Source organism: Capra hircus, chromosome 19, assembly GCF_001704415.2.
Source record: "Capra hircus breed San Clemente chromosome 19, ASM170441v1, whole genome shotgun sequence".
Lineage (NCBI taxonomy): Eukaryota > Metazoa > Chordata > Mammalia > Artiodactyla > Bovidae > Capra > Capra hircus.
In genome coordinates this window covers 30,290,994-30,312,545 of record NC_030826.1, presented here as the reverse complement: position 1 = coordinate 30,312,545, position 21,552 = coordinate 30,290,994, and the positions used below count along the sequence as shown (strand labels likewise).

Here is a 21,552-nt window from a genome sequence, read left to right as displayed (position 1 = left end):
GAAAGCTGTCATTTGCATCGTCGCAGGGGGTAGGGGAGTGGGATGGTCCTATAGACACAATTCTGTCTCATCTCTCCGCCTTTCCTGGAGTCTCGAATCTTCCCCCCAGCACACCAAGGAAGAGGAAGGATTTTGATCAACTCACCTCTATCAAAAGCCCCAGGGATATGTAAGGTTTAGTAAACAAAGCGTTTGGGAAGTGATCAGCAGTGGGACTGAGAGCACCTCCCCGGGGGGTACCGCCCAGGAAGAGGGACAAGAGGCTGCTGTGAGTTCTCCGGTCACAGCTCTGGTACTGAAGTCTCTGATGCCTCCCTTTCAATCCCATTCTCATGCTGCCAGCAACACCTGTCAATTCCATCCCTCAAAATGTCTCTAGGATCTAGGATCATTGACTTTGTGTTAATGCCAACTCTAAAATTTCCACGTGTCTCTTGCTTTCCTAAGGATTAAGTCCAAGTACATGAATCAAATCTCTTCCTTTAGGGCTTCCCTCCAATCCATCCAGTTAGCCACCCAGCCCATGTCCTTCGCCCTCTGTCCACCCACATCTGACAACCCTGGAAACGTGCCAGGCGCTCTCCCAGCTTGATGCCTGGTTCACACTTCTGCATCGTGGGAGCGGTCCTCTCCTCCACAAATTCTAGTCCTTTCCTTTCCTGTGTTGGGCATAATTATTTATCCAGGTTCTACAAGTTGTTAAAGTATTAGTCACTCAGTCATGTCTGACTCTTTGAGACCCCACAGACAGAGGAGCCTGGTGGGTTACCAGCAAGAATACTGAAGTGGGTTGCCATTCCCTTCTCCAAGGGATCTTCCTGACCCAGGGATTGAACCTGGGTCTCCTGCTTTGCAGGCAGATTCTTTACTGTCTGAGCCACTAGGGAAGCCTTTACAAATTGCTAACAAATTGTTCAAGTCCAGTCCAAAATCAGCAACCCCACTCACATCCATCTTCTCTAACCTGGAACACACAGCCCTTCCACTTCCATCTGTGGGCCACTCAGGACTACTCACAGGGTCGATATATTTAATACAGACTGACTCATTTTATGGATGTGTGACTGCTGATCACTTTTAAGCCTTATCTCTCCCTCTTCCTCTTCTGTTCCACCAGGCAAGCTGGTAGGTAATCTGGGTGCTCCCTCCTTTGTGCTGAAGGGAAGTTGTATCATTCAAGCCTTTGCAGTTGTATCATGCAAGCCTCTGCCCCACTCCCCAACAGCCACAAAAAGCCGAAGACACCACCTTTCTTGGTTCTCTCAAGCCATTTTCACGCTACTTGGTAACTCCCCTACTCTGCCCAGAAAGTCTCATGTGAGCAACAAACTCTTTCATGCCTTCTGAGTATGCAAGAGGCATCGTCAGTCTGGACATGGGAGCTGCATTTTGGGTGGGGGTCCATCCTGTTTCTTCAGAGTGCCCAGGTGAACCTCACTGACGCAGTCACCCACCTGTAGCCTTTCCACATCACTCAACTCCGCCTGTGGGTTCCAACTCTCCAATGAGATTAAAAGCCTCACTGGGTCCAGGGCACCTACCACAGTGCTGTGAACTTTAAGGAACCCACGCATTCTCATTATTTGAAATTCTTTGGTATTTCAAGAATACCATTCATTCTTCAGTATTTATGAGATGTCTGCTACATGCCAAGTACTTGGGAAGACAAAGGCAAACCCCAAAATACACGTACCTTCAAGGCACTTACAATCCCAAGCTAAACAGAAAGAGATGAGGGAGGCCTTAGCAGCGATGTAGAATTCTGTTGGGCAAAGAGAGAGGTGGAGAGAAGGGAAGGGCGTTCCATGGGGAAGGATCCAGGGAGCCCACGTCTGAAGCAGGGAGGGTATGGCACGTGGCAGAGGCCATGTGACTGCAGTGGAGGGGTGACAGGCGACAAGGGGACGGTCAGGCTGGAGAAGGACACACACACTCAAGCTGGGCTTGCCCAGGCTCTTCTCCTGAGTGGAAGAACACATGTCCTGTCTAAACTGCCCCATCACCTGGGCTCTGTGGCTTCCCAACTTCACGCTGATCACTCAGAGCAGGGGGCGCACCTGCGGTGCTGAGACATGACCTGGACTAGAGTTGGGTGGCAGGGGAGAGGGGGCGTGGGGAGTGGAGGGGGAGGAAGGGGCGGTCTGCGGGATAGTGGGGGAGGGGGTGGTGTGGGGGATGGACAGGGGAGCAGGGAGCGGAGTGTATGATAGTGGTCGAGGCACCAGAATACAAGAGCTCTGGCCCCAGTGCCACCTCTTACGAGCCTCTCTTGACTCAGAGCCTGTTTTTAAACCTTCTTGGGCTTTGATTTTCTCATTTGGAAAATGAGGTCATGTAATCATCGTTTGCCTAGCTCATGCTCTAATGTATATATGGGTGCTCAGAAGACTGTAAAGACCCTCTTTGTGCTTTTGGGGGGCGTCTACGTTATCAGATTGCGATTGCTGGTCTGTTTGTCTATGACTCCCACAAGATTGCGAGTTCCCTGTGGGCAAGAACATTCTGAGCTGTCTGTGTAGCCTCAGGCTTCACAGGCTGCCTGGCACTTAGGAAGCACTGCATTAAAAAAGTTGGACATCTGGGCGGCTGTTGGGAGGGCCCTTGGCAGGCTGAGCAAAGCTGCAGATGTGGTGCTTAGCTCTGTCTGTGCCGAGGACCAAACTTCCGTCCTCCTTCAGGCGGCCACTTTCCCCCTCTTCCCAGCTTGTGTCCTCATTAACCCTCCTGCAGGCCCATTACCCTCCTCTGGAGTCACCACAAAACTGAGGACATTACAGGGTGATCAGGGCTCCCAGCTGGCGTGGCTGGGTCTGAAGCTCTGGGTTGAACACAATTGCAATGTTTAATCTTCCAAATGAGGGAAAGGGATTTCTAGCCTTCTAATAAGCTAAATGGAAATGACTAATTAACCTAATTACGTTGGACTGGGTACCAAAGTACAACTGTGCTAAATTGGCATCCGGAGAGGTGGGAGGGGCCTTTTCAGAGGCTTACAAAGCTGCATAGCACGGATGAGGTCTTCTGACGGAGACAAGAACATGCCTGTTACCTGAAAGTTCAGCATTAGATGAGACCTTGAAACTCCTTACAGAAGTTACTAATAAAAGCAGGATTTGGTCACAGATTTCATTCATCACCTGTTTGTTAGGCCTTCTGGGGAATCAAGGAAATGCATCTTCCTCATCAGATAGGATGCTTAAAATTTTTTTGTTTAATCATGTCCTATTCAATTCTACTTCTTTTGTTTCTTTGGGCTAAAATCCAACTCAACACTTAAAAAGAGCATCCGTCAGAGGCTGCACAGGGCATTGTGCGTCACCAGCCCGCATCCTGCACTGGGCTGGATCTGGAAGGGGCTGGATGTGGCTCCGGTAACAAAACTTGGAGAGAGAAAGAGAAAGCTTCCCTCGTTTGCAGAGGCCTTTGAACAGCCAGATGAGCTTAGCTCGCAAAACAAAACTGAAAAGCAAAGTGAAGAAAAGCAAAGCAGACCAGACAAAAGAGGAACGGGAGCAAACTGCACAGTGGCCTTTGGGTGGAGCGATGCACAATGAACGCACTGTAGAGTGCTCTCGAATCACTTATTCTTTGTGACTTGGGCTGCAGAGGGCTTTGTGGGATTACAAAGAAAAAGGCAACTGGGCTGGACTCAGCTGGGCAATGCACAGGTCCTCAAAGGTTCTCCTTCGATGGACAATTCTATCGGGCACAACCCATGTCAACCACAGCATCTACACACACCTCGTTGTTGTTTAGTCACTAAGCCATGTCCGACTCTTGTGGTCCAGGGGATTGTAGCCTGCCAGGCTCCTCTGTCCATGGGATTTCCCAGGCAAGAATACTGGAGTGGGTCGGCATTTCCTTCTCTAGGGGATCTTTCCAACCCACGTATCCTGCATTGGCAGGTAGGTTCTTTACCACTGAGCCACCATAGAAGCCTGTATATACCTGAGAGCTGGGTAACTAATAATCATAATTGCAATAAGGTGAATTGTGTCCCCTAAAAAGATATGTTGGAAATCTAACTGCTCAGATTTGTGAATGTGACCTTATTTGGAAATAGGCTCTTTGAAGAGGTGATCCAGTAAAGATGAGGTCAGGAGGGTGTCCAATGTGACTGACGTTCTTATAAGAAGAGAAGAGATGCAAAGACACAGAGGGAAGACGGCCATGTAAGGCCTGTGGAGATGGAGGCAGAGACTGGAACGGTCCTGCCACAAACCAAGGAATGCCTGGGCCTCTCAGAAGCTGGAAGAGGCAAAAAAGGATGCTCTCCTTGAGCCTTTGGAGGGAGCATGACCTGTCAACGCCTTCATTTCAGATGTCTAGCCTCCAGAACTCTGGGGGAATAAACGTCTGTGTTTTTAAGCCACCCAGCTTATGGCGTTTTGTTATGGATGTTCTAGGAAACAAATACAATAACGATAATCAGCTTCCAGTTACTGAACATTTATGTGCGTCACATAACAGATAAGAAAACAAAGATAACCTGTCAGAGGTCACAAGCTCAAACCTGAAACTGAACCCAGGAACGTCTGACTTCAGAGCCTGCTTCAGCTGGTCTATCTCCATTATTGGTCCAGTTCAGCAAATGAGCGTATTCAGAACTGCTCTCCAGAATTCATTTCCCATAAGGGCGTCAGACTCTGAGCCATTGTTCTCGAGCTCCGTGACCTGTACTTCCAACAAGGACACCACTGGCTACGTGTGAATACTGAGCAAACAAAATGCGGCCAGTATGACTGAAGAAGAGGGTTTTTATTTGCTTTTAATTTTATTTATTTATTTAAAAAATTTAATGCATTTATTCTTTTCTGGTATAGTGGATTTTTTCTGCATAGGATCTAGTGTTTTTTTTTTTTTTTTACAAATTTAACACATTCTTTTTGTTCATTTTAATTATTTTAAAATTTAAATTTAGAAACTGGAACTTGCCTTAGTAGTTGGAGAACTTTTGAGTACATTTGAAATAACTTGGGTATATGAATCAACTGCTGTAACTCTAAATTTTATAAAATCTAAATTCAAGCCAAGTATTTCTGATGAAGATTTAGTATCTGAATTGAGATGTATTGTGAATACAAAAAAAATATACACTGGGATTCAGACTTACCTCAAAAAATGTAAAATATCTCATTCATAATTTTTGTAACAATTACATATTAAAAGGATAATATTTTGGTTGTACTGGGCTCAGGAAATATATTATTAAATTTATTTTTATTGATTTCATTTTACATTATTTTTTGCATTTTGCATTTTTGATGTGGCTACTAGGAAAATTTAAATGACACATGTGGCATGCTTTCTATTTCTTTTTCACAGCAGTACTCCAGGTTTTGTCTATTCATATCTTATGTGGCCTAGAAAAGCTGATTTTCCACACATATGCTTGACACATTATAATTATTCTTAGGCATTTTGTGACTTCGTGGTTTGGTTGCTGTTGTGAATGGAGTTCCCCTGTTTTCCTTCCCAACATAGACTTCCCCTTCTCACTTGCCAGATTGGATTCAGAATTTCAAATGAAGTTAATATATAAAAATAAAATCACACCTTTATTATTTAGATCAAGGATAAGAAAACCGAGGCCTGTGGGCACAGTCTGGCCCACCAGCTGTGTTTGTAAATAAAGTTTTATTGGAACTCAGCCACTTCCATTTGCTTACTTATGGTGTATGACTTTGGCAGAGTTGAATAGTTGTGACACAGTGTGACCCTCAAAGCCTAGATATTTGCTGGATAGCCCTCTGTAGGAAATGTTTGATGACTCTTGATTTAGACATAGCTCTAAAGATGACTAAAAGAATAGCTGCAGACTCTGAGAAAAGTTAGAAAAACATTTTGGGCCACGGCAGCATTTCACAAGATGACTCCTTTGAAGAGGACAGCATGCATATAAATGATTATGTGCTGGGCTTTTGTTCTAAAGTAAATCAACTTGGATGGATCTCAGGGGAGTTGGGCTGAGTGATCAAGCCAGTCCCCAAAGGTTGCATACTGTATAATTCCATTTATATAACATCCTTGAGATGACAGAATTATACAAATGGAGAACAGATTAGTGGTTGCCAGGAATTAGGCTGGGGGAGGGAGGAAGTTGTTGTTTCTATAACAAGTGACCTACACACCAGTCGGAATTTTCTATATCTTGACTGTGGTGCTGATTACATGAATCTTCACGTGTAATAAAACTAAACACACACGTGCATGAAAACCAAGTGCAGTCAGAATAGAGTGGACTGTATCCACGTCAGCTTCCTGGATGTGACATCGTGCTGCAGAAGAGCTAGATGTGATTGCCGAGGGGATGCGGTGCAAAGAAGCTATTTCACATAACTGCACGTGAATCATTGTCTCAAAACACTTCTAGTGAAAAAATATAAAGAGAGAGCCAGTCACATTGCTTCAGACTCAGGCCTCTTTGTGCTGTGAAACATGTGAGAGGGAGCAAACGTGGAAGGTCAGAGGGGCTTCCCTGGGGGTCCGATGGTCAAGACTTCACCTTCCAGTGCTGGCAGTGCGGATGCAACCCTGCTGGGGGAGCTAAGATCCCATATGTCTAGTAGCCAAAACACATAAAACAGAAGCAAGATTGTAACAAATTCAATAAAGGCTTAAAAAAAAATGGCTCACATCCAAAAAAGAAATCTTTAAAAGTGAAAAACAAAACAAAACAAAAAACGCAGGAAGGCCATAAATAGGATGCACTTTGTGCTGGTAGGTGCTGGTCCTCGCACAGCTCCAGCACCTACTGCGGGGCTCCTCCAGGCGGGGACCCAGCCGCCGCCCACCTGGAGAGAGAGTCTGGACTCTGGGGCTGATGTCCACCCAGTACACGCTTACCACTCAGCACTGTGCCAGCCCGTCTGAATGCAGGCATGGTCCCTACTGGACAGAGCTCATCACTTGTGATCTTTTCAACGTTCATCGAATCCCAATGAAACTAAGCTGAATAACATGGAAGGGGAAAATGGGCTTTGCCATCAGACAGACCAGAACTCGATTCTCGATTCTTGGGTTTGCTACTTATAAAATAGCAAAGTTTCTTTACATGTTAAATGAGAACAAACAGTACCTCTTGCCCAGGGAAACATGAAAATAACATAAGGGAAAACGTTTCTGCTGGGAAAGATTGAAGGCAAAAGGAGAAGAGGGTGGCAGAGGATGAGATGGTTGGATGGCATCACCGACTCAAAGGACATGAATCTGAGCAAACGTCAGGAGATAGTGAAGGACAGGGAGGCCTGGCGTGCCGCAGTCCATGGGGTCGCAAAGAGCTGGACATGACTTAGTGACTGAAAGGCAACAATAATGTGCTTCTAAGGTGCTCAGTAAACGTGAGCTGTTATTAACCACTAAAATCCCAGGCTGGAATGTGTCCCCTGCTTTGAGGCTGTTAGGACTCACGTGGAGATGGACAGCTGGCAGCACCCTGGTATTTGACCCCTCCATGGACACAGCATCTCCACACCAGCCTAGGTCTCACAGAGGAGGCTGAATTCTGTGCCTCACAGAGGAGCTGGCCCTGAGCACTGGCAGGAGGAAAGCTGCTCAGCTGAGTCAAAGACACTTGCACGTTCCTTCTGTTCCCCAACATCCTAGAGGCAGAGCCCACGCACGAGCATGCACCTGCTCCTTCTCGGCAGAGCCCTTCCAGCAGGCCCGGGAAGGGGGAGCTCTGCCGTAGGGGTGCTGGCAAAGGGACCCACTGAAGTCTAACACAGCTCATGTTGTCGTTGTTTAGCCTCTAAGTCATGTCTGACTGCTTGCGATACCATGGGCTGTAGACTGCCAGGCTCCTCTGTCCATGGAATTTTCCAAGCAAGAACACTGGAGTAGGTTCCCATTTCCTTCTCTAGGGGATCTTCCCCACCCAGGGATCGAACCCATGTCTCCTACATTGACAGGCAGATTCTTTACCACTGAGCCACCGAGGAACCCCCAGTACAGCTCAGGGTGAAACCCTCAAAGACAGCCCCACTGGTTTCCTAGGGATAAGCATCAGAACAGCAGCCCAGGAGAGGACAAGGTGGATTTATTTTTCCCGAGGGGCTGGTACCGACCTTGATGCCACCCCAGGCCTGATGGGAGAGGAACTCCACTGGACTAGTGAGTCCTGTCTGTGCTGGAGATCGAAGCAAGAAGTCCAGCTCGGCTGCACTCACTTCCTGGTTCATGAGGAGGATCTGTAACGTGGAAGGACAGCGTTCTTATTCATTTATTGGCTGCACTGGGTCTTAGTTGTGGCACATGGGATCTTTAGCTGCAGCATGTGGGACCTAGTTCCCTGGGCTCAGACGCTCAGTCACGTCTGACTCTTTGCCACTCCTCATGGACTGTAGCCCACCAGGCTCCTCTGTGGATGGGATTTTCCAGGCAAGAATACTGGAGTGGGTTGCCACCTTCTACTCTAGGGTCTAGTCCCCTGAGCAGGGATCAAGCCTGTGTCCCCTGCATTGCGAGCCCAGAGTCTTTGTCAGTGGATCATCAGGGAAGTCCCAGCGCTGTGTTTTGTTACCTGGCGGCAGTCGTGGGTCCTGGAGTCCCTTGGAGTTGCCACTGGTGTAACTAGTGCTACTTCTAACCTGAGAGTGCACTCCTCCATTTTGGTTGTTGAAATCGGGTGGAGGGGAAGAAAGTCTTTATCTGTGCTGATCACCTCTGGGTGTATCTGACTTCACCCCAAATACCAGTGGGGCTAAAGCGCACACAGTGAATGACTATATGTCTCGGTAAGCAGGGAATTGATGGATCAGTCCTAAATGCCATGAAATACATTCCTGCACTCTCACAGAGAAGACGACACGGACGCATGGCACGATTTGCGGAAAGAGTCAAAGCCACGGACGAATGTAGGCAAGGCAGCACTGCACGTGTGAACGAGTGATGCTGATAGGGGACTTCCCCGGTGGTCCAGTGGTTAAGAAGCCACCTTCCGATGCAGGGGACGTGGGCTCCGTCCCATCCCTGGCCAGGGAACTAGGATCCCACACGCTTCCAGGCAACTAGACAGAAGCCCACATGCCACAGCTGGAGAGCCCATGCTGAGTAATGAAGGGTCCTGCATGCCACAGCTAAGGCGTGACGCAGCCAAAAATAAATTAAAAAATACTGCTAAGGGGGACCCAACAGGGGAGTGGCTGGGAAGCAGGGTAGGGAGATGCGTTTGACTGAACTTTCTGTAAGTGGTTTTGAGTTGGGTTTTGGAGAAGCTGAGCATGAGATTTAGACAGGCTTCCCAGGGAGGGGGCAGCGGAAACTGCAGAAGCTTGGGAGGGAATCAGTGCTGTGTGTGCAGGGAGGGCAAAGCATTTGACTGGGTTAGAACTAACAGCTCATGCTGAGAGGCGCTCAGGAGATTGTTCTTCCCCCTTCAAATGGTGTTCTCCGCTGAGAAGATACAGATGGGAATACTCACAGAGAAAAAAATAATTTGATTAGTTTGAGGAAATGTCTTTAAGGAAAAACTGGGCTAGAAATCACAGATGAGGTGAAGCAGCCCTTGTAAAACGAGGTTGAAATATTTATGAGGGGAGTAGAGTGAAAGCCAGAAGCAGAAGCTCCTTGGGCTTTGGGGGAAATGAGCGGCAGGAGGAAAATTCGTCTAGGCTGGGGCTCAAGTTCCCTCTGAGGTGGCCAAGCTGTTATCCGGCCAGGGAGGGGAACACACAGGGGTACAGGGACAAGCCATGCTAATGCTCCTCTGTGGATGCAGACTTCAGAATGAGTCTGAGCAGAAGTGATTTTAGAATAGCTGACTTTCAGAACTGGTGGAGTCCTACAGGATAATCTGGTCTGTGCTGTTAATTTATAATCGGGAGAAATCCCAGTTCTAAAATGGTTAGAGAGTTGGGTGCATGCATGCATGCATACTCGCTCAGTCATGTCTGACTCTTTGTAAACCCATGCACAGTAGTCTGTCAGGCTCTTCCGTCCATGGGATTTTCCAGGCAAGATTACTGCAGTGGATTGCCATTTCCTCCTCCAGAGGGTCTTTCCAACCAGGGGTCGAACCTGTGTCTCTTGAAGTTCTTGAACTGGTAGGTAGATTCTTTTTACCACTGAGCCACCCAGGAAGTCCGTAGAGAGTTAGGTTCAAGGAAATCAATTTCCATGGTTTTTTGATGTTGAGAATAAGCAGAATGCAACGGTTTCTTATTAACACTGGAAGCCCTGATGCTTCCGAGCCCTTGAGAACCAGAGTTCTTCAGGACTTTTCTAAGACCAAGGTTGCAGCTATAGAAGGACATTTGCAGTTTCTGATTCTGGGGGAAGGTTTGGACATTAAACTTGCAACCTTGTGCTGTGTGCTAAGTCGCTTCACTTGTGCCTGACTCTTTGCGGACCCCTGGACTGTAACCTGTCAGGCTTCTCTGTCCATGGGATTCTTCAGTCAAGAATACTGGAGTGGGTTGCCATTTCCTCCTCCAGGGGATCTTCCCGACCCAGGGATCAAACCAGCGTCTCCTATGGTTCCTGCATTGGCAGGTGGATTCTTTTCTGCTAGTGCTACCCGCAGCCTTGAAGGTACATAAATAATGAGGGATACTTTAAGTTCTTACTGCCTCTCAGGAAGTATCCAGTCTTTGGTATGGCCATCCAGTTTCATCCTCAGGGCTAGTTTTGATTGATTGGTAGTGGCTGCTGGAGGGCCCTGTGGAGGAGGATCTTCCTCATCCAGCATCACCACGAAAAAGTATAACGGTTGATTAAGCATGTCTGCCGTGAGTGGGACAATGGAGTGGATGGCCTGCGTGCACCATGCTGGATTTTCTTGTCTGATGCCTCTGCTTAGAGCTCAATAATCTTCACAAACTATGGGAACTGATGTTAAAAAAAAGCAAAAGTTTCTTTGGTATTCAATGGTAAGACTCCGAGCTCCCAATGCAGGGGGCTCTGGTTCAATCCCTAGTCAGGGAACTAGATCCCACATGCTGCAGCTAAGACCTGGCGCAGCTAAATAAATAGATGAATATTACATTTTTTTTAAAGAAAAAAGTTTCTTTATATCTGCTGGTTGGGCATATAAATTGACTTGTTTTCTGGAAATGTCTTCAATCCTCTTTTACCTGGAAGGTGAGCTGGGCAAGGTAGGTCAGCTTATCACACTCGAAGAGCCCCCGGGCAGTGTACTGGCACACAGAGAAGGTGATGCTGTCTATCAGGTTGGCCACCCGGTCCTTGAGCTTCTCATCAGGAGCCGCCTTTTCCACGGCCTTCTGGAAGACAATGCTGAAGGCCTGGGGGCGGGAGATAGGACACTGGTAGCTTACACGGCTCTCTGTATGTAACTAGTGGCCTTACCTCTGGTGAGTATTATTATTCACCAATCACAGAAATGTCTTCCCAGCATAACCTGCCAAGGAGGGCCAGTGGCAACAGGAAAACTCCTGACTTAGTTGCTCGTATAAATTACCATGTTGTCACAAAGAGGGCCAAGCTATGCAGCATACTGTTTAGGTCCAGTGACCAAAATAAATTAAATCTAATAAGTTTTGTTGGAAACTGAACACAATGAACAGTAACCAGTTTGGGTGATTCTACCTTTAGATTATGAAATTCTCGATGGTAGAATCAACATCTTGTACAACTTTGCTCTCTAAAAGAGATTTGCATACATAATAGGTACTCAGAATATTTTTAATTAATTACTTTTCCTTTTGGTAATGATCAGAGTATCAGCCGTTCTTGGTCTTTCTTTCTAGTAATTCCGCATCATTTGATGAGTCCTCTGACATGTGCTTTTTTCTTACGTACACTTTCTGCAACCATGAGAGCATAGCCTGCTTTGGTTACATCTTCCAAATTGCACATGATGGGTATAATATGAATCCATTTTCATACTCATCATATGAATCAATTTTCCATCATTTTAAACTATAGATATCAGAGAAAGCAATGGCACCCCGCTCCAGTACTCCTGCCTGGGAAATCCCATGGGTGGAGGAGCCTGGTGGGCTGCAGTCCATGGGGTCGCTATGGGTCGGACATGACTGAGTGACTTCACTTTCACTTTTCACTTTCATGTATTGGAGAAGGAAATGGCAACCCACTCCAGTGGTCTTGCCTGGAGAATCCCAGGGACGGGGGAGCCTGGTGGGCTGCCGTCTATGGGGTCGCACAGAGTCGGACACGACTGAAGCGACTTAGCAGCAGCAAACTTAGATATAGACTACTTATAAAAATTGATAATAGGAATGAATGTCTCATTAAAGAATGAATAAAGAAAATAATCATTAAAGAAAACAAAGGTCAAGGATGAATCTTTAAAGAAAATAAAAATTAAGATATTATTGGTCTTTTCAATTTTTGGCCAGGCAGATTTCCAGTTTTCTTGCTTGTTTTTTTTTCTGGGACACATATTTTCATGGGCTTCATCTAATTTCCCTTTTTCAGGAAGAGTCACTGCAGTAGATTTCAACTACTCTCAAAACTAGGGAGGTGATTCCATAGTTACTAGGCTTATCACATTAACTTCTATACTGTTTTTTAAATCCCTTATATTTCTTTCACATGGGGCTTTGACCTGAATATAACGTCAAGTATTGGATTTCTTTTAAAAACATACAATATTACAGAGACTCTGAGCTGAGGGGAGGGAATAGGGGCAGGATGAAATGCCATTTCCAGCCTAGTGAGTCCCAGGCGTGGAAGCCTTCTTCCTTCTCAGTGGCTCAGCTGCATCCCCACACCTTGGCCTCCAGGGGGCAGCTGGATGAGGTGTGCGCCCTGAAGGTGAGTGTCCTCTCTGTTGGATTAAACCAGAGAAGTTGTTCAGAGCCCCCTACAGACTCTGCAGCTATGGTCTATTGGAGAACTCCTTATGGGAGGAAGATATACTTTCAGAGATGTACTTAAAATTGATAGGTCTTTATTATTTCATGAGTAAGATAAGCTTAGTTAGCACTTACAACTGCTAACATCTTTGATTTTAGAAATATATCAGCAACCACAAAGCAGTAGCTTTGAGGATATTAGGGTAATTGTGTGTGTCCGCTCAGTTGTATCTGACTCTTTGCGAACACCCTGGACCGTAGCCCACCAGGCTTCTCTGTCCATGGGATTCTCCAAGCAAGAATACTAGAAGGGGTTGCCATGCCCTCCTCCAGGGGATCTTCCTGGCCCAGGGATTGAACCCACATCTCTTGTGTCTCTGGCACAAGCAGGTGGATTCTTTACCACTGCACCACCTGGGAAGCCCATTAGGGTAACAGGGACACTAATTGAAAGTTTGACTATTAGTATGGCCTACTTTGGTTTTAACAGATGCAAGCGAGATGCACATTTGATCAGCCCTATTAGCTGTGAAGCTCTCTGGGGCAAGGCTCCCTGCCGATGTTTCCTCTTCCACACGGTCAGGAAGCAGAGTGCCGGCTGGGTCGTAAGTACTCGCCGAGCGAACGAGGCTGGGACCTGCCATGGCCTCTCCCTCTGTTTCAGCCAGATAACCAATGAGTCATGAAAGACCCAATTAGAGAGACGAGGCTCGTAAGGGCAAGTCGCTGCTCTCCTGGGTCCGGTCTGAGAGACTTGCCACGGCTAATGAAGCCCACGGACAAGCCCTGGTGCAGAGCCGCACGGGGCATGTCACGCTGCTGTGCTATGGCTAAGGGCTCCGGGGCTAAGTCACCTTGAGAGAAAACTGGTACATGGGGTGGATCCTGCCGAGGTCGCTCATGATGAAGTAGAGCAGAGAGGCCCGGGCGGCGGCCGGCCGGTAGTGCTCCCGGGCCTCGTTGATTCTCACCTCGGCCACCTTGGCCTCCAGCACCTGTTGGAAAAATCAAGAGCGGTCCATTGTTGGAACCAGCCAGGGCTCCCTGAGAATCACTATGGCCGCTCTGTGTCAGCACCCTGTGTCTGTGGGTGGGCTGGGTGGATGCGGATGAGGGGAACAAGGGAGGGCAGAAAGCTGCTGTGATTTCCTTAACTGAGCTCGAGTGAGGAAGAGAGGACACACTCCTAGTGCTTCTAAGGTGAGCATGTCAGCCCCTCCAGCTGGGGACACGTGGGAGATGCACACACAGATACACACACATCCACACACATCAGTGCATCTAACTTGAAGAGTAAGCCAGGCAGGAGGACTCCAGTAAAAGCAGCATAATCGAATTTTCTGTTTTCTTTGTTACACAGACAGCTGTTCTGAATTGATTAGTTAATTAATTAATCCTTGGTTGCGCTGGGTCTTAGCTGCTTTCTCTAGCTGTGGCGAACGGAAGCTTCTGTCTAGCTGTGGTTCGGGGACTTCTCACTGCGGGTCTTCTCTTACTGCAGAGCACAGGCGCCAGGACCAGGATGGAACCTGTGTCCCCTGTGTTGCAAGGCAGAGTCTCAGCCACTGGACCATCACAAACGTCCATTGTTTTCTGTGCTCCGTAATTTTATGAACGTGTAAATTCACAGAGAAGATCTCTTTCAATGGAAAGGCCTATTTTCAGAAAATTTCTTATCAGAGGTAAAAATAAGAAGAGACCTAAACATCACAGAGGGATTCTGTAAGAATATCCTATTAAATATAACCTCAGTACAACCTGCCTTATACTCCAGGACAGGGTGAAACTGCTGATGATTCATGCAAAGCCCACAGGAAAAAACAAACCCTACTGAAGATGAGCTCACAATAAACAGCTACAAAGTTCAAGAGGAAGTGTTACCTATAGGGATAATTAGAAGACCTCCCTCTCAAAATCAGCAGAAGCATTAGCATCCCAAGAGCTGAAGACGATCGATCTACCACTAACTAGGGCTTCTCTTGTGGCTCAGATGGTAAAGAATCGGCCTGCAAAGTGGCAGATGCGAGTTCAATACCCGGGTCTGGAAGATCCCCTGGAGAAGGACATGGTAACCTCCTCCAGTATTCTTACCTGGAGAATCCCATGGACAGAGGAGCCTGGTGGGCTACAGTCCCTGAGGTCACAAAGAGTTGGACATGACTGAGTGACTACCTACCTACCTCATTAACTAATTCTGTTTAAAAGCAGTAGAGATAAAAGAAAGTATAAAATCAGGGCATTATAAAAAAAGAACAGACATTATCTGAAAAAGAACTAAATAGAACTTCCAAACACAAGAATACAGCTATTTAAATCGGAAACTCAGTACACTGGTTAAATAAAGAACTTGAGTTGAAAAAGAATAAGCAAACTAACAAATAAATCTGAGGAAACTGTTTAAAAAGCAGCTCAGAGAGAAAGAAAGTTGGAAAATATGTAAAAGAAGTTCTTAGACCGGGCAGATAAAATAAAAAGATTCAAAGTGTATGTAACAGAAGTAAGTAGAGAACAGACAGAATAGGGGGAAGCAATGTTTGAGCTATAATGGTTAGGAATTTTCCAAAGTTGATTAAAGACCAGAGGTTTTACTTTGAAGAAGCAGTCAATGTCAAAGAAAGCTTACTATCCACAGACCCTTGAACAAGTAATTATTTTCTTTGATTAGAAGAAAATTGAATCCAAAAGAAGTGAGTGAGATGCAAGAATTTCTTAAATGTACAGTCAATTTAAATAACAAAGACTATAAAAAACATGACCAGTTTGGAAGTAGCAGATGAAAGCAAGGTAGAAGCAAAATGCTATAAAACAATAACGGAAGATGGAAAAAAATAATCAAAGTTTCTAATATCCTTCTAATGTTTTGAAAGAGGCTAGATATAGTGCTTAATTTTAGACTTTGTTAAGTCAATACATATATTGTTAAGTCACATATGAAATGAAATACATTTTTCATATATTGATGAAAAATTAAGATTAATCAAAAAAATAAACAGTAAATAACTGTAAAACTAGCAATGGATAAAAGAGGAGGATAAAGAAAAATCAAGAAAGGAGAAAAAATAAACAAAAGGATTGTTAATAGAAAGTATAAATCAAGGTAGTAGAAAGAAATCCAATTGTATCAGTAATGTTTAAAAATGTAAAACTTGGTTAAACCAGTAGTTAAAGGACAAAGATTCTCAAAAGAGAGTGGAACTGAATAGAAATCACATAGTTGCTCAGATTGGTGTTTTCACTGACTCATATTTTTCATGTCACCTGGGTCCTTCATGCTGTCCATTAACCTGTGTCCCTTTCATTCCCCCCTCCTCCAACAGCTGTTGAAAACCTTCACTCCTCTCCCCAGGCCCTCTATCTCAACACCACACCCTCACTCTCAGCAGAGGAGCTTGACTCATGCTTCCTCAGACTGTATAGAGACTGTTGGGCTTCCCTGATGACTCAGATGGTAAAGAATATTTGCCTGCAATGCAGGAGACCTGGGTTCGATCCCTGGGTTGGGAAGATGCCCTGCAGAAGGGAATGGCTACCCACTCCAGTATTCTTGCCTGGGAAATCTCATGGACAGAGGAGCCTGGTGGGCTGCAATCCTTGGCGTCACAAAGAGTTGGACACGACTGAGGGATTAACACATACACACACACACATAGAGACCATCAGGAAGGGTTTACTTAATTGCCACTTTCCTTTCCACGCCTTTAAAGGAAGGAAACATATGCTAAGTAATTTTGCAGGATGATAATTAAAAAAAAATTTTTTTTTTTTTGAGAGCTCAGTTTACTGGGACATCACTAAAATTTTCTCATTGAAATCAGACTTGTGAGATTTTTGCAGGTTGTGGGTTTTCTGGGGGTGCAGCCATGTACTTGTGTACCAGCGTGATTCCTTAGCTTCAGGGCAACTCCATGGACTCACTAAGGTATTCAGTTTGAGCCACTATTTCCTGCACAGAACACAGGCCCCCGCACAGATCTAAGTGCCGGTCAAACGTTTGCAGAGTAGAGTTGTCAACAGCATTTTATAGGGGGTGAGGACTCTGTCATACAGGCGGTGAGGTGGTCGTTTCAGGAATCCTGCCGAGCTCAACTTCCCAGGAGAAACTCGGGAAGATGGATCAGCCATCTCCTACTCTGACATTTGTCCCTGGACAGTGGACTCAGGGACCAGGAGGAGGACCTCTGCCCACCCCCACCCACCCCAGCCCAGGCTGCCAGGTCTTACCTTTTTCTCAACTTCTGCGGCAGTCTGCTTGGTGATCTCAAGGTTCTCCACCAGGGCCGTTTCTCCCAGGAAGTTCCCGGAGGCCGAGGAGAGGCGAGAGAGCAGGTTGTCTTCCAATGTTTTGAGGGTGATTTTGAACCCATTCTGCTGCTTTGTGAGCTCTGACTGCAGTATCACATGAGGGAGAGTCAGGTATAGGAGCCCAGAGCATCCTGTCCTCAGGTAGGTCTGAACAGACAGAGGGTTTGGGGGCCAGAGGCCCTGCCCTTAGCAAAATGGAGGTGGAACAGAGGAGTGCTCAGGACCACGAGCATGTCAGATCAGCTGAGGACCTGAACCCCAGCTGCAGCAGTCACTAATCAAGTGCTCTTGGGCTGAATTCCCCTTTCACAGTAGCCTTAGCTGGGTTAAACCTGGCCCTACACATAGCAGTGCTGTGCAAGGCTTAGCAGGATGCTGGGACATGGTCTAGTCATTAAATGGAAGTTATCTGAGGGAATAGCTAGAGGATGGGGTCAAGTTTTACTTCTCTGTCATAACTCTGCCGTCCTCAAAAGGAATAGCTCTCCTTTGTGAAAAGTAAAAGTGTTGGTTGCTCAGTCATGTCCAACTCTAGGTGACCCAATGGACTGTAGCCCGCCAGGCTCCTCTGTTCATGGGATTCTCCAGACAAGAATACTGGAGTGGGTTGCCATTCCTTTCTCTAAGGGATCTTTCTGACCCAGGGATCGAACCTGGGTTCCCTGCATTGCAGGCAGATTCTTTACTGTCTGAGCCACCAACGAAGCCCTAATCAGTTATACTTCGATGCAAAGTAAAAAGCTTAAAGAAAAACCACATGCCTCAATCTGGCCTTATAACCAGGATTCACTCTTGACTCTTCTGGGAGTGCTCCATGCCAAAGGCTTATGCCACCTGCTTATAGAATCTTTTTCTGAACTTCCCAATTTAAATCAGCTCCCTGGCTCTCTAATATTCCCCTGCTATTACAATCCAATCATATCTAAGGAGATAGGAAAGAGGACACTACTCGCTCCACACAAAATTGTGTTCCCTCCCAATTCATATGTTGAAGCCCCTCCAACCCCCACACCTCCACATGACTATATTGGAGATGGGGGTAATTAGATAAGGAGGTAATTAAGGTTAAATGAAATCATGAGGATGGGGTCTCTCTGGTGGGATCATTGCCCTTATAAGCAGAGACACCAGAGAGCTTGCTCTCTGTGTGGATGCAAGGAAGAGGTCTGTGAATGCACAGTGAGACGGCAGCCACCTACAAGCCAGGAAGAGAGGTATTGCCAGAAACTGGACTCTGAACTCTGTCTTCCAGCTTCCAGACTGCGACAAAATAAGTATCTGTTGTCCCAGCCACTCAGCCTCTGGTATTTTGTGATGGCAGCTCAAGCTAAGATGTTCCCTAACACGGTTGAATCTATTTCTATTGCCCCTGCAGGAATGAATCCCATTTAGTTCTTTTTTTTTTTTTTTTCTCCATTTAGTTCTGGACATAGACACATGAACACTTGTGATGAGCGGTCCAAAAGTGTCTTGGACAGGACTGCAGTTTCTCCCAGCTGCCTTCTGCTTCCTGGTTTTCAGCCTGCTCTACCTTCTGCTTCCCAAGGGATGTTCCAGGGAACTGGTGTTGTTTCAGGAACATGATGTTGTTCTAGGAACATGGTGCTGGTGCTCCTCTGAGCTCCAGAAGAACCACACGGCTCCACTTCGGAAGGAACACCCCCCACCCCCACATGCAGAGGAGGGTGCACGGCAGGGTCGGGTGGCAGAGCGTCTCCCTCCTCCCTCCCTTGCTGGGTGGGCACCTCGTGTACCTTCAGCTGCTCCAGATCGGGTCTCTCCATGCTGACCACCGCAGCCAGCAGCTGGTCCTCCAGGCCTTCCCTGGTCACAGTGAAGTTGATCAGGGTGGCCTGAGCTTGCAGCTCCGGTTGGTAGTGAGGGTTGGCCAGCTTGGTGTGAAGGATGAGCCGGAACCTGGGGTTATACTCACACTCTTTGTCTCCGATTTTAATGAACCTGGAACAAAGAGGCTCATGTGAAGGTGGGTGCCTTCCTGGGAGCTTTGGTCAGGGACAGAATCCTGCATGGGAGTTTGGCAAGGTCGTAGCAAACGATATTGCCATTCAGATGGACGGGCATGTCTAGATTGAGCTTTCACGCAGGGAACAGGGTGGAGGCTCACATACCTTCTCCCACGGCCATCATGTTTATTTTTTCGGGTAAGGCTGGAGGGAGAGCTATCCACTTAGTGGTGCACGTACGTGGGTGCGCATTATAAAATGTTTCCAGCAGATGGCAGTAAAGCACTTGCAGGAAGGGGCACCTTCTTAAGAGTTTGCCCAAAGGTGACTACGGGCTAGCAGTAAAGCTTACATTGTCTCGTGATTGGTGGAACATTACTTCTATGGGAGAAAATGCTGAAATAAGTAATTCAGTGCCTGCTAAGGACATGCAAGGGTGCTTCCCTGGTGGCTCTGTGGTAAAGAATCTGCCTGCTAATGCAGGAGACTTGGGTCTGGAAGATCCCCTGGAGAAGGAAATGGCAACCCATTCCAGTATTCTTGCCTGGGAAATTCCAGGGACAGAGGAGCCTGACAGGTTACGGCCCACGGGGTTGCAAAGAGTAGGACGTGACTTAGTGACTAAACAAGGACAGGCAAAGGTGGCTTAAGGTCGGAGCAGTGGGTCCGACCAGTCATTCCCGATAACTCCCACCCCCTCTCCTATGTGCCTGAAGCCCTTCCTTGTCTCTCTCCTCCTCCCCCTTCTCCTAGACCCTTGCTAAGCCCTGATCAACTACTGGCACCCAGAGCAACAGGCACTCGTCGAATCGACAAAGACGTGAGTTCTCAGAACTCAGACAGCTGGCTTAGATGAAATCCTTGTGGTTAAAATTCAGCCTGGGGCTTCCCCGGTGGCTCAGTGGTAAAGAATCAGCCTGCCAATGCAGGAGACATGGGTTTAATCACTGATCCAGGAAGATCCCACATGCTGTGGAGCAACTGAGCCTGTGAGCCACAGCTACTGAGCCTGTGCTCTTGAGCCCAGGAGCTGCGACCACTGAAGCCTGCAAGCCCTGGAGCCCGTGTTCTACAGCAAGAGAAGCCACCGCAGTGAGAAGCCTGCACAAGCAGAGAGGAGCCCCCGTTCGCTTCAGCTGGAGAAAGCTCAAGCAGCAAGCAAGACCCAGCACAGCCAAAATATAAAGATAAATAAATAAATGTATATATAGAAAAGAGTCAGCCTGCTTTTCCATCACGTTCCCTCAAGTTCCTCCAGAGGAGTGTGCTGTGGTTGTCAGGAAGCAGGCCAGTGAGTTGGCTGATGGAAGCTCCTCAGGAAACTTTCTCTAGGACAGGAGGGTAGTTAGGGGTTCCTCTTTTGGAAGAATGAGGAGGTGCTTCGGGAGAACTAGCTAGCTGGGAAAGGAGGCTCTAGGGAGACCAGGTCTGTGCACGGTTCTACAGGGGCCATGGATCAGCCCCTTGGAAGGCCCGCAGGACAGCTGGGTCTCACCGTCCTTTCTTGATGACTTCTCTCCCCAGCAGGGGTCCTAGCACAGGATCGATGGACTCTCCCAGATTTTCAATCAGCACCGTGTCCCCGGCTTCCACAGCACGCTCTACCGTCTGAAGGTAGCTGAGGAGAGAGTTGGGCAGGTGAGAGTATGGCAAGCTGTGGATTTGAGGCAGTTTAACAAGGCGGCTGTGGCCTCTGGAACACGGGGGTCATCTTGGAGGCACAGCTCTCTGGGATGACTGCAGGGGCACGTCTTTTTTTATTTAAAATGACATTTATGTGATCTTGCCCATTGAGAGATGAATAGATAAAGAAGTTGTGGTACCTATATACAGTGGAATATTACTCAGCCATAAAAAGGAACACATTTGTGTCAGGAACACATTTGTGAACCAAGAGCCTGTTACACAGAGTGAAGCAAGTCAGGGAGAGAAAAGGCGAATATCATATACTAATGCACATATATGGACTTGAGAAAAATGGTGCTGATGAACTAACTTTCAGGGCAGGAGCAGAGATGCAGAGGCGTAGGACGGACCTCTGTCTAGAGGGAGGGAGGGAGGAGTTCAGAGAGCAGCTCTGAAACATTCACGTTGCCATGCTTGAAGAGAGAGCCAGTGGGGAGGTGCTGCATGACACAGGGAACTCAGCCAGGTGCTCTGTGATAGCCCAGGGGGGTGGGATGGGGTGGGGGTTGGGAGGAAGGCTCAGAGGAATGGGACATACGTATATTCATGGCTGATTCACGTGGTTGTATGGCAGAAACCAATACAACACTGTGAAGCAATTATCTTCCAATTTAAAAAATGGTATTTATGTGATCTGATATGTTTTTAGGAAAAGTAACAAAACGAAAAAAGAACATGAAAATTTACTGTAATCCTTGTGTCATTTACATTCTGGTGTTGAATGTTCATGTCTGGATATATGATATTTTCAAGTTTATTATTACTATTTCTATTTATTTATATTATTCATATTTTTATTTATGTTTGCATTTGTATTGATG

The 21,552-nt window shown here is 46.8% G+C and overlaps 1 protein-coding gene across 1 annotated transcript in view; it reads right to left on the bottom strand.

The window, feature by feature from the left end:
• The window catches only part of DNAH9 (dynein axonemal heavy chain 9), a 286,432-nt gene that overhangs the window by 37,364 nt on the left and 227,516 nt on the right, over positions 1-21,552 (bottom strand). Inside the window, exons 54-59 of the mRNA XM_018064667.1 lie at positions 20,541-20,663; positions 18,836-19,040; positions 17,001-17,165; positions 13,634-13,774; positions 11,073-11,243; positions 8,067-8,189 (exon numbers count right to left, since the gene is read on the bottom strand). Of these exons, the coding sequence (XP_017920156.1) occupies positions 8,067-8,189; positions 11,073-11,243; positions 13,634-13,774; positions 17,001-17,165; positions 18,836-19,040; positions 20,541-20,663 (928 nt within the window). The remainder of the gene's footprint in view (positions 1-8,066; positions 8,190-11,072; positions 11,244-13,633; positions 13,775-17,000; positions 17,166-18,835; positions 19,041-20,540; positions 20,664-21,552) is intronic.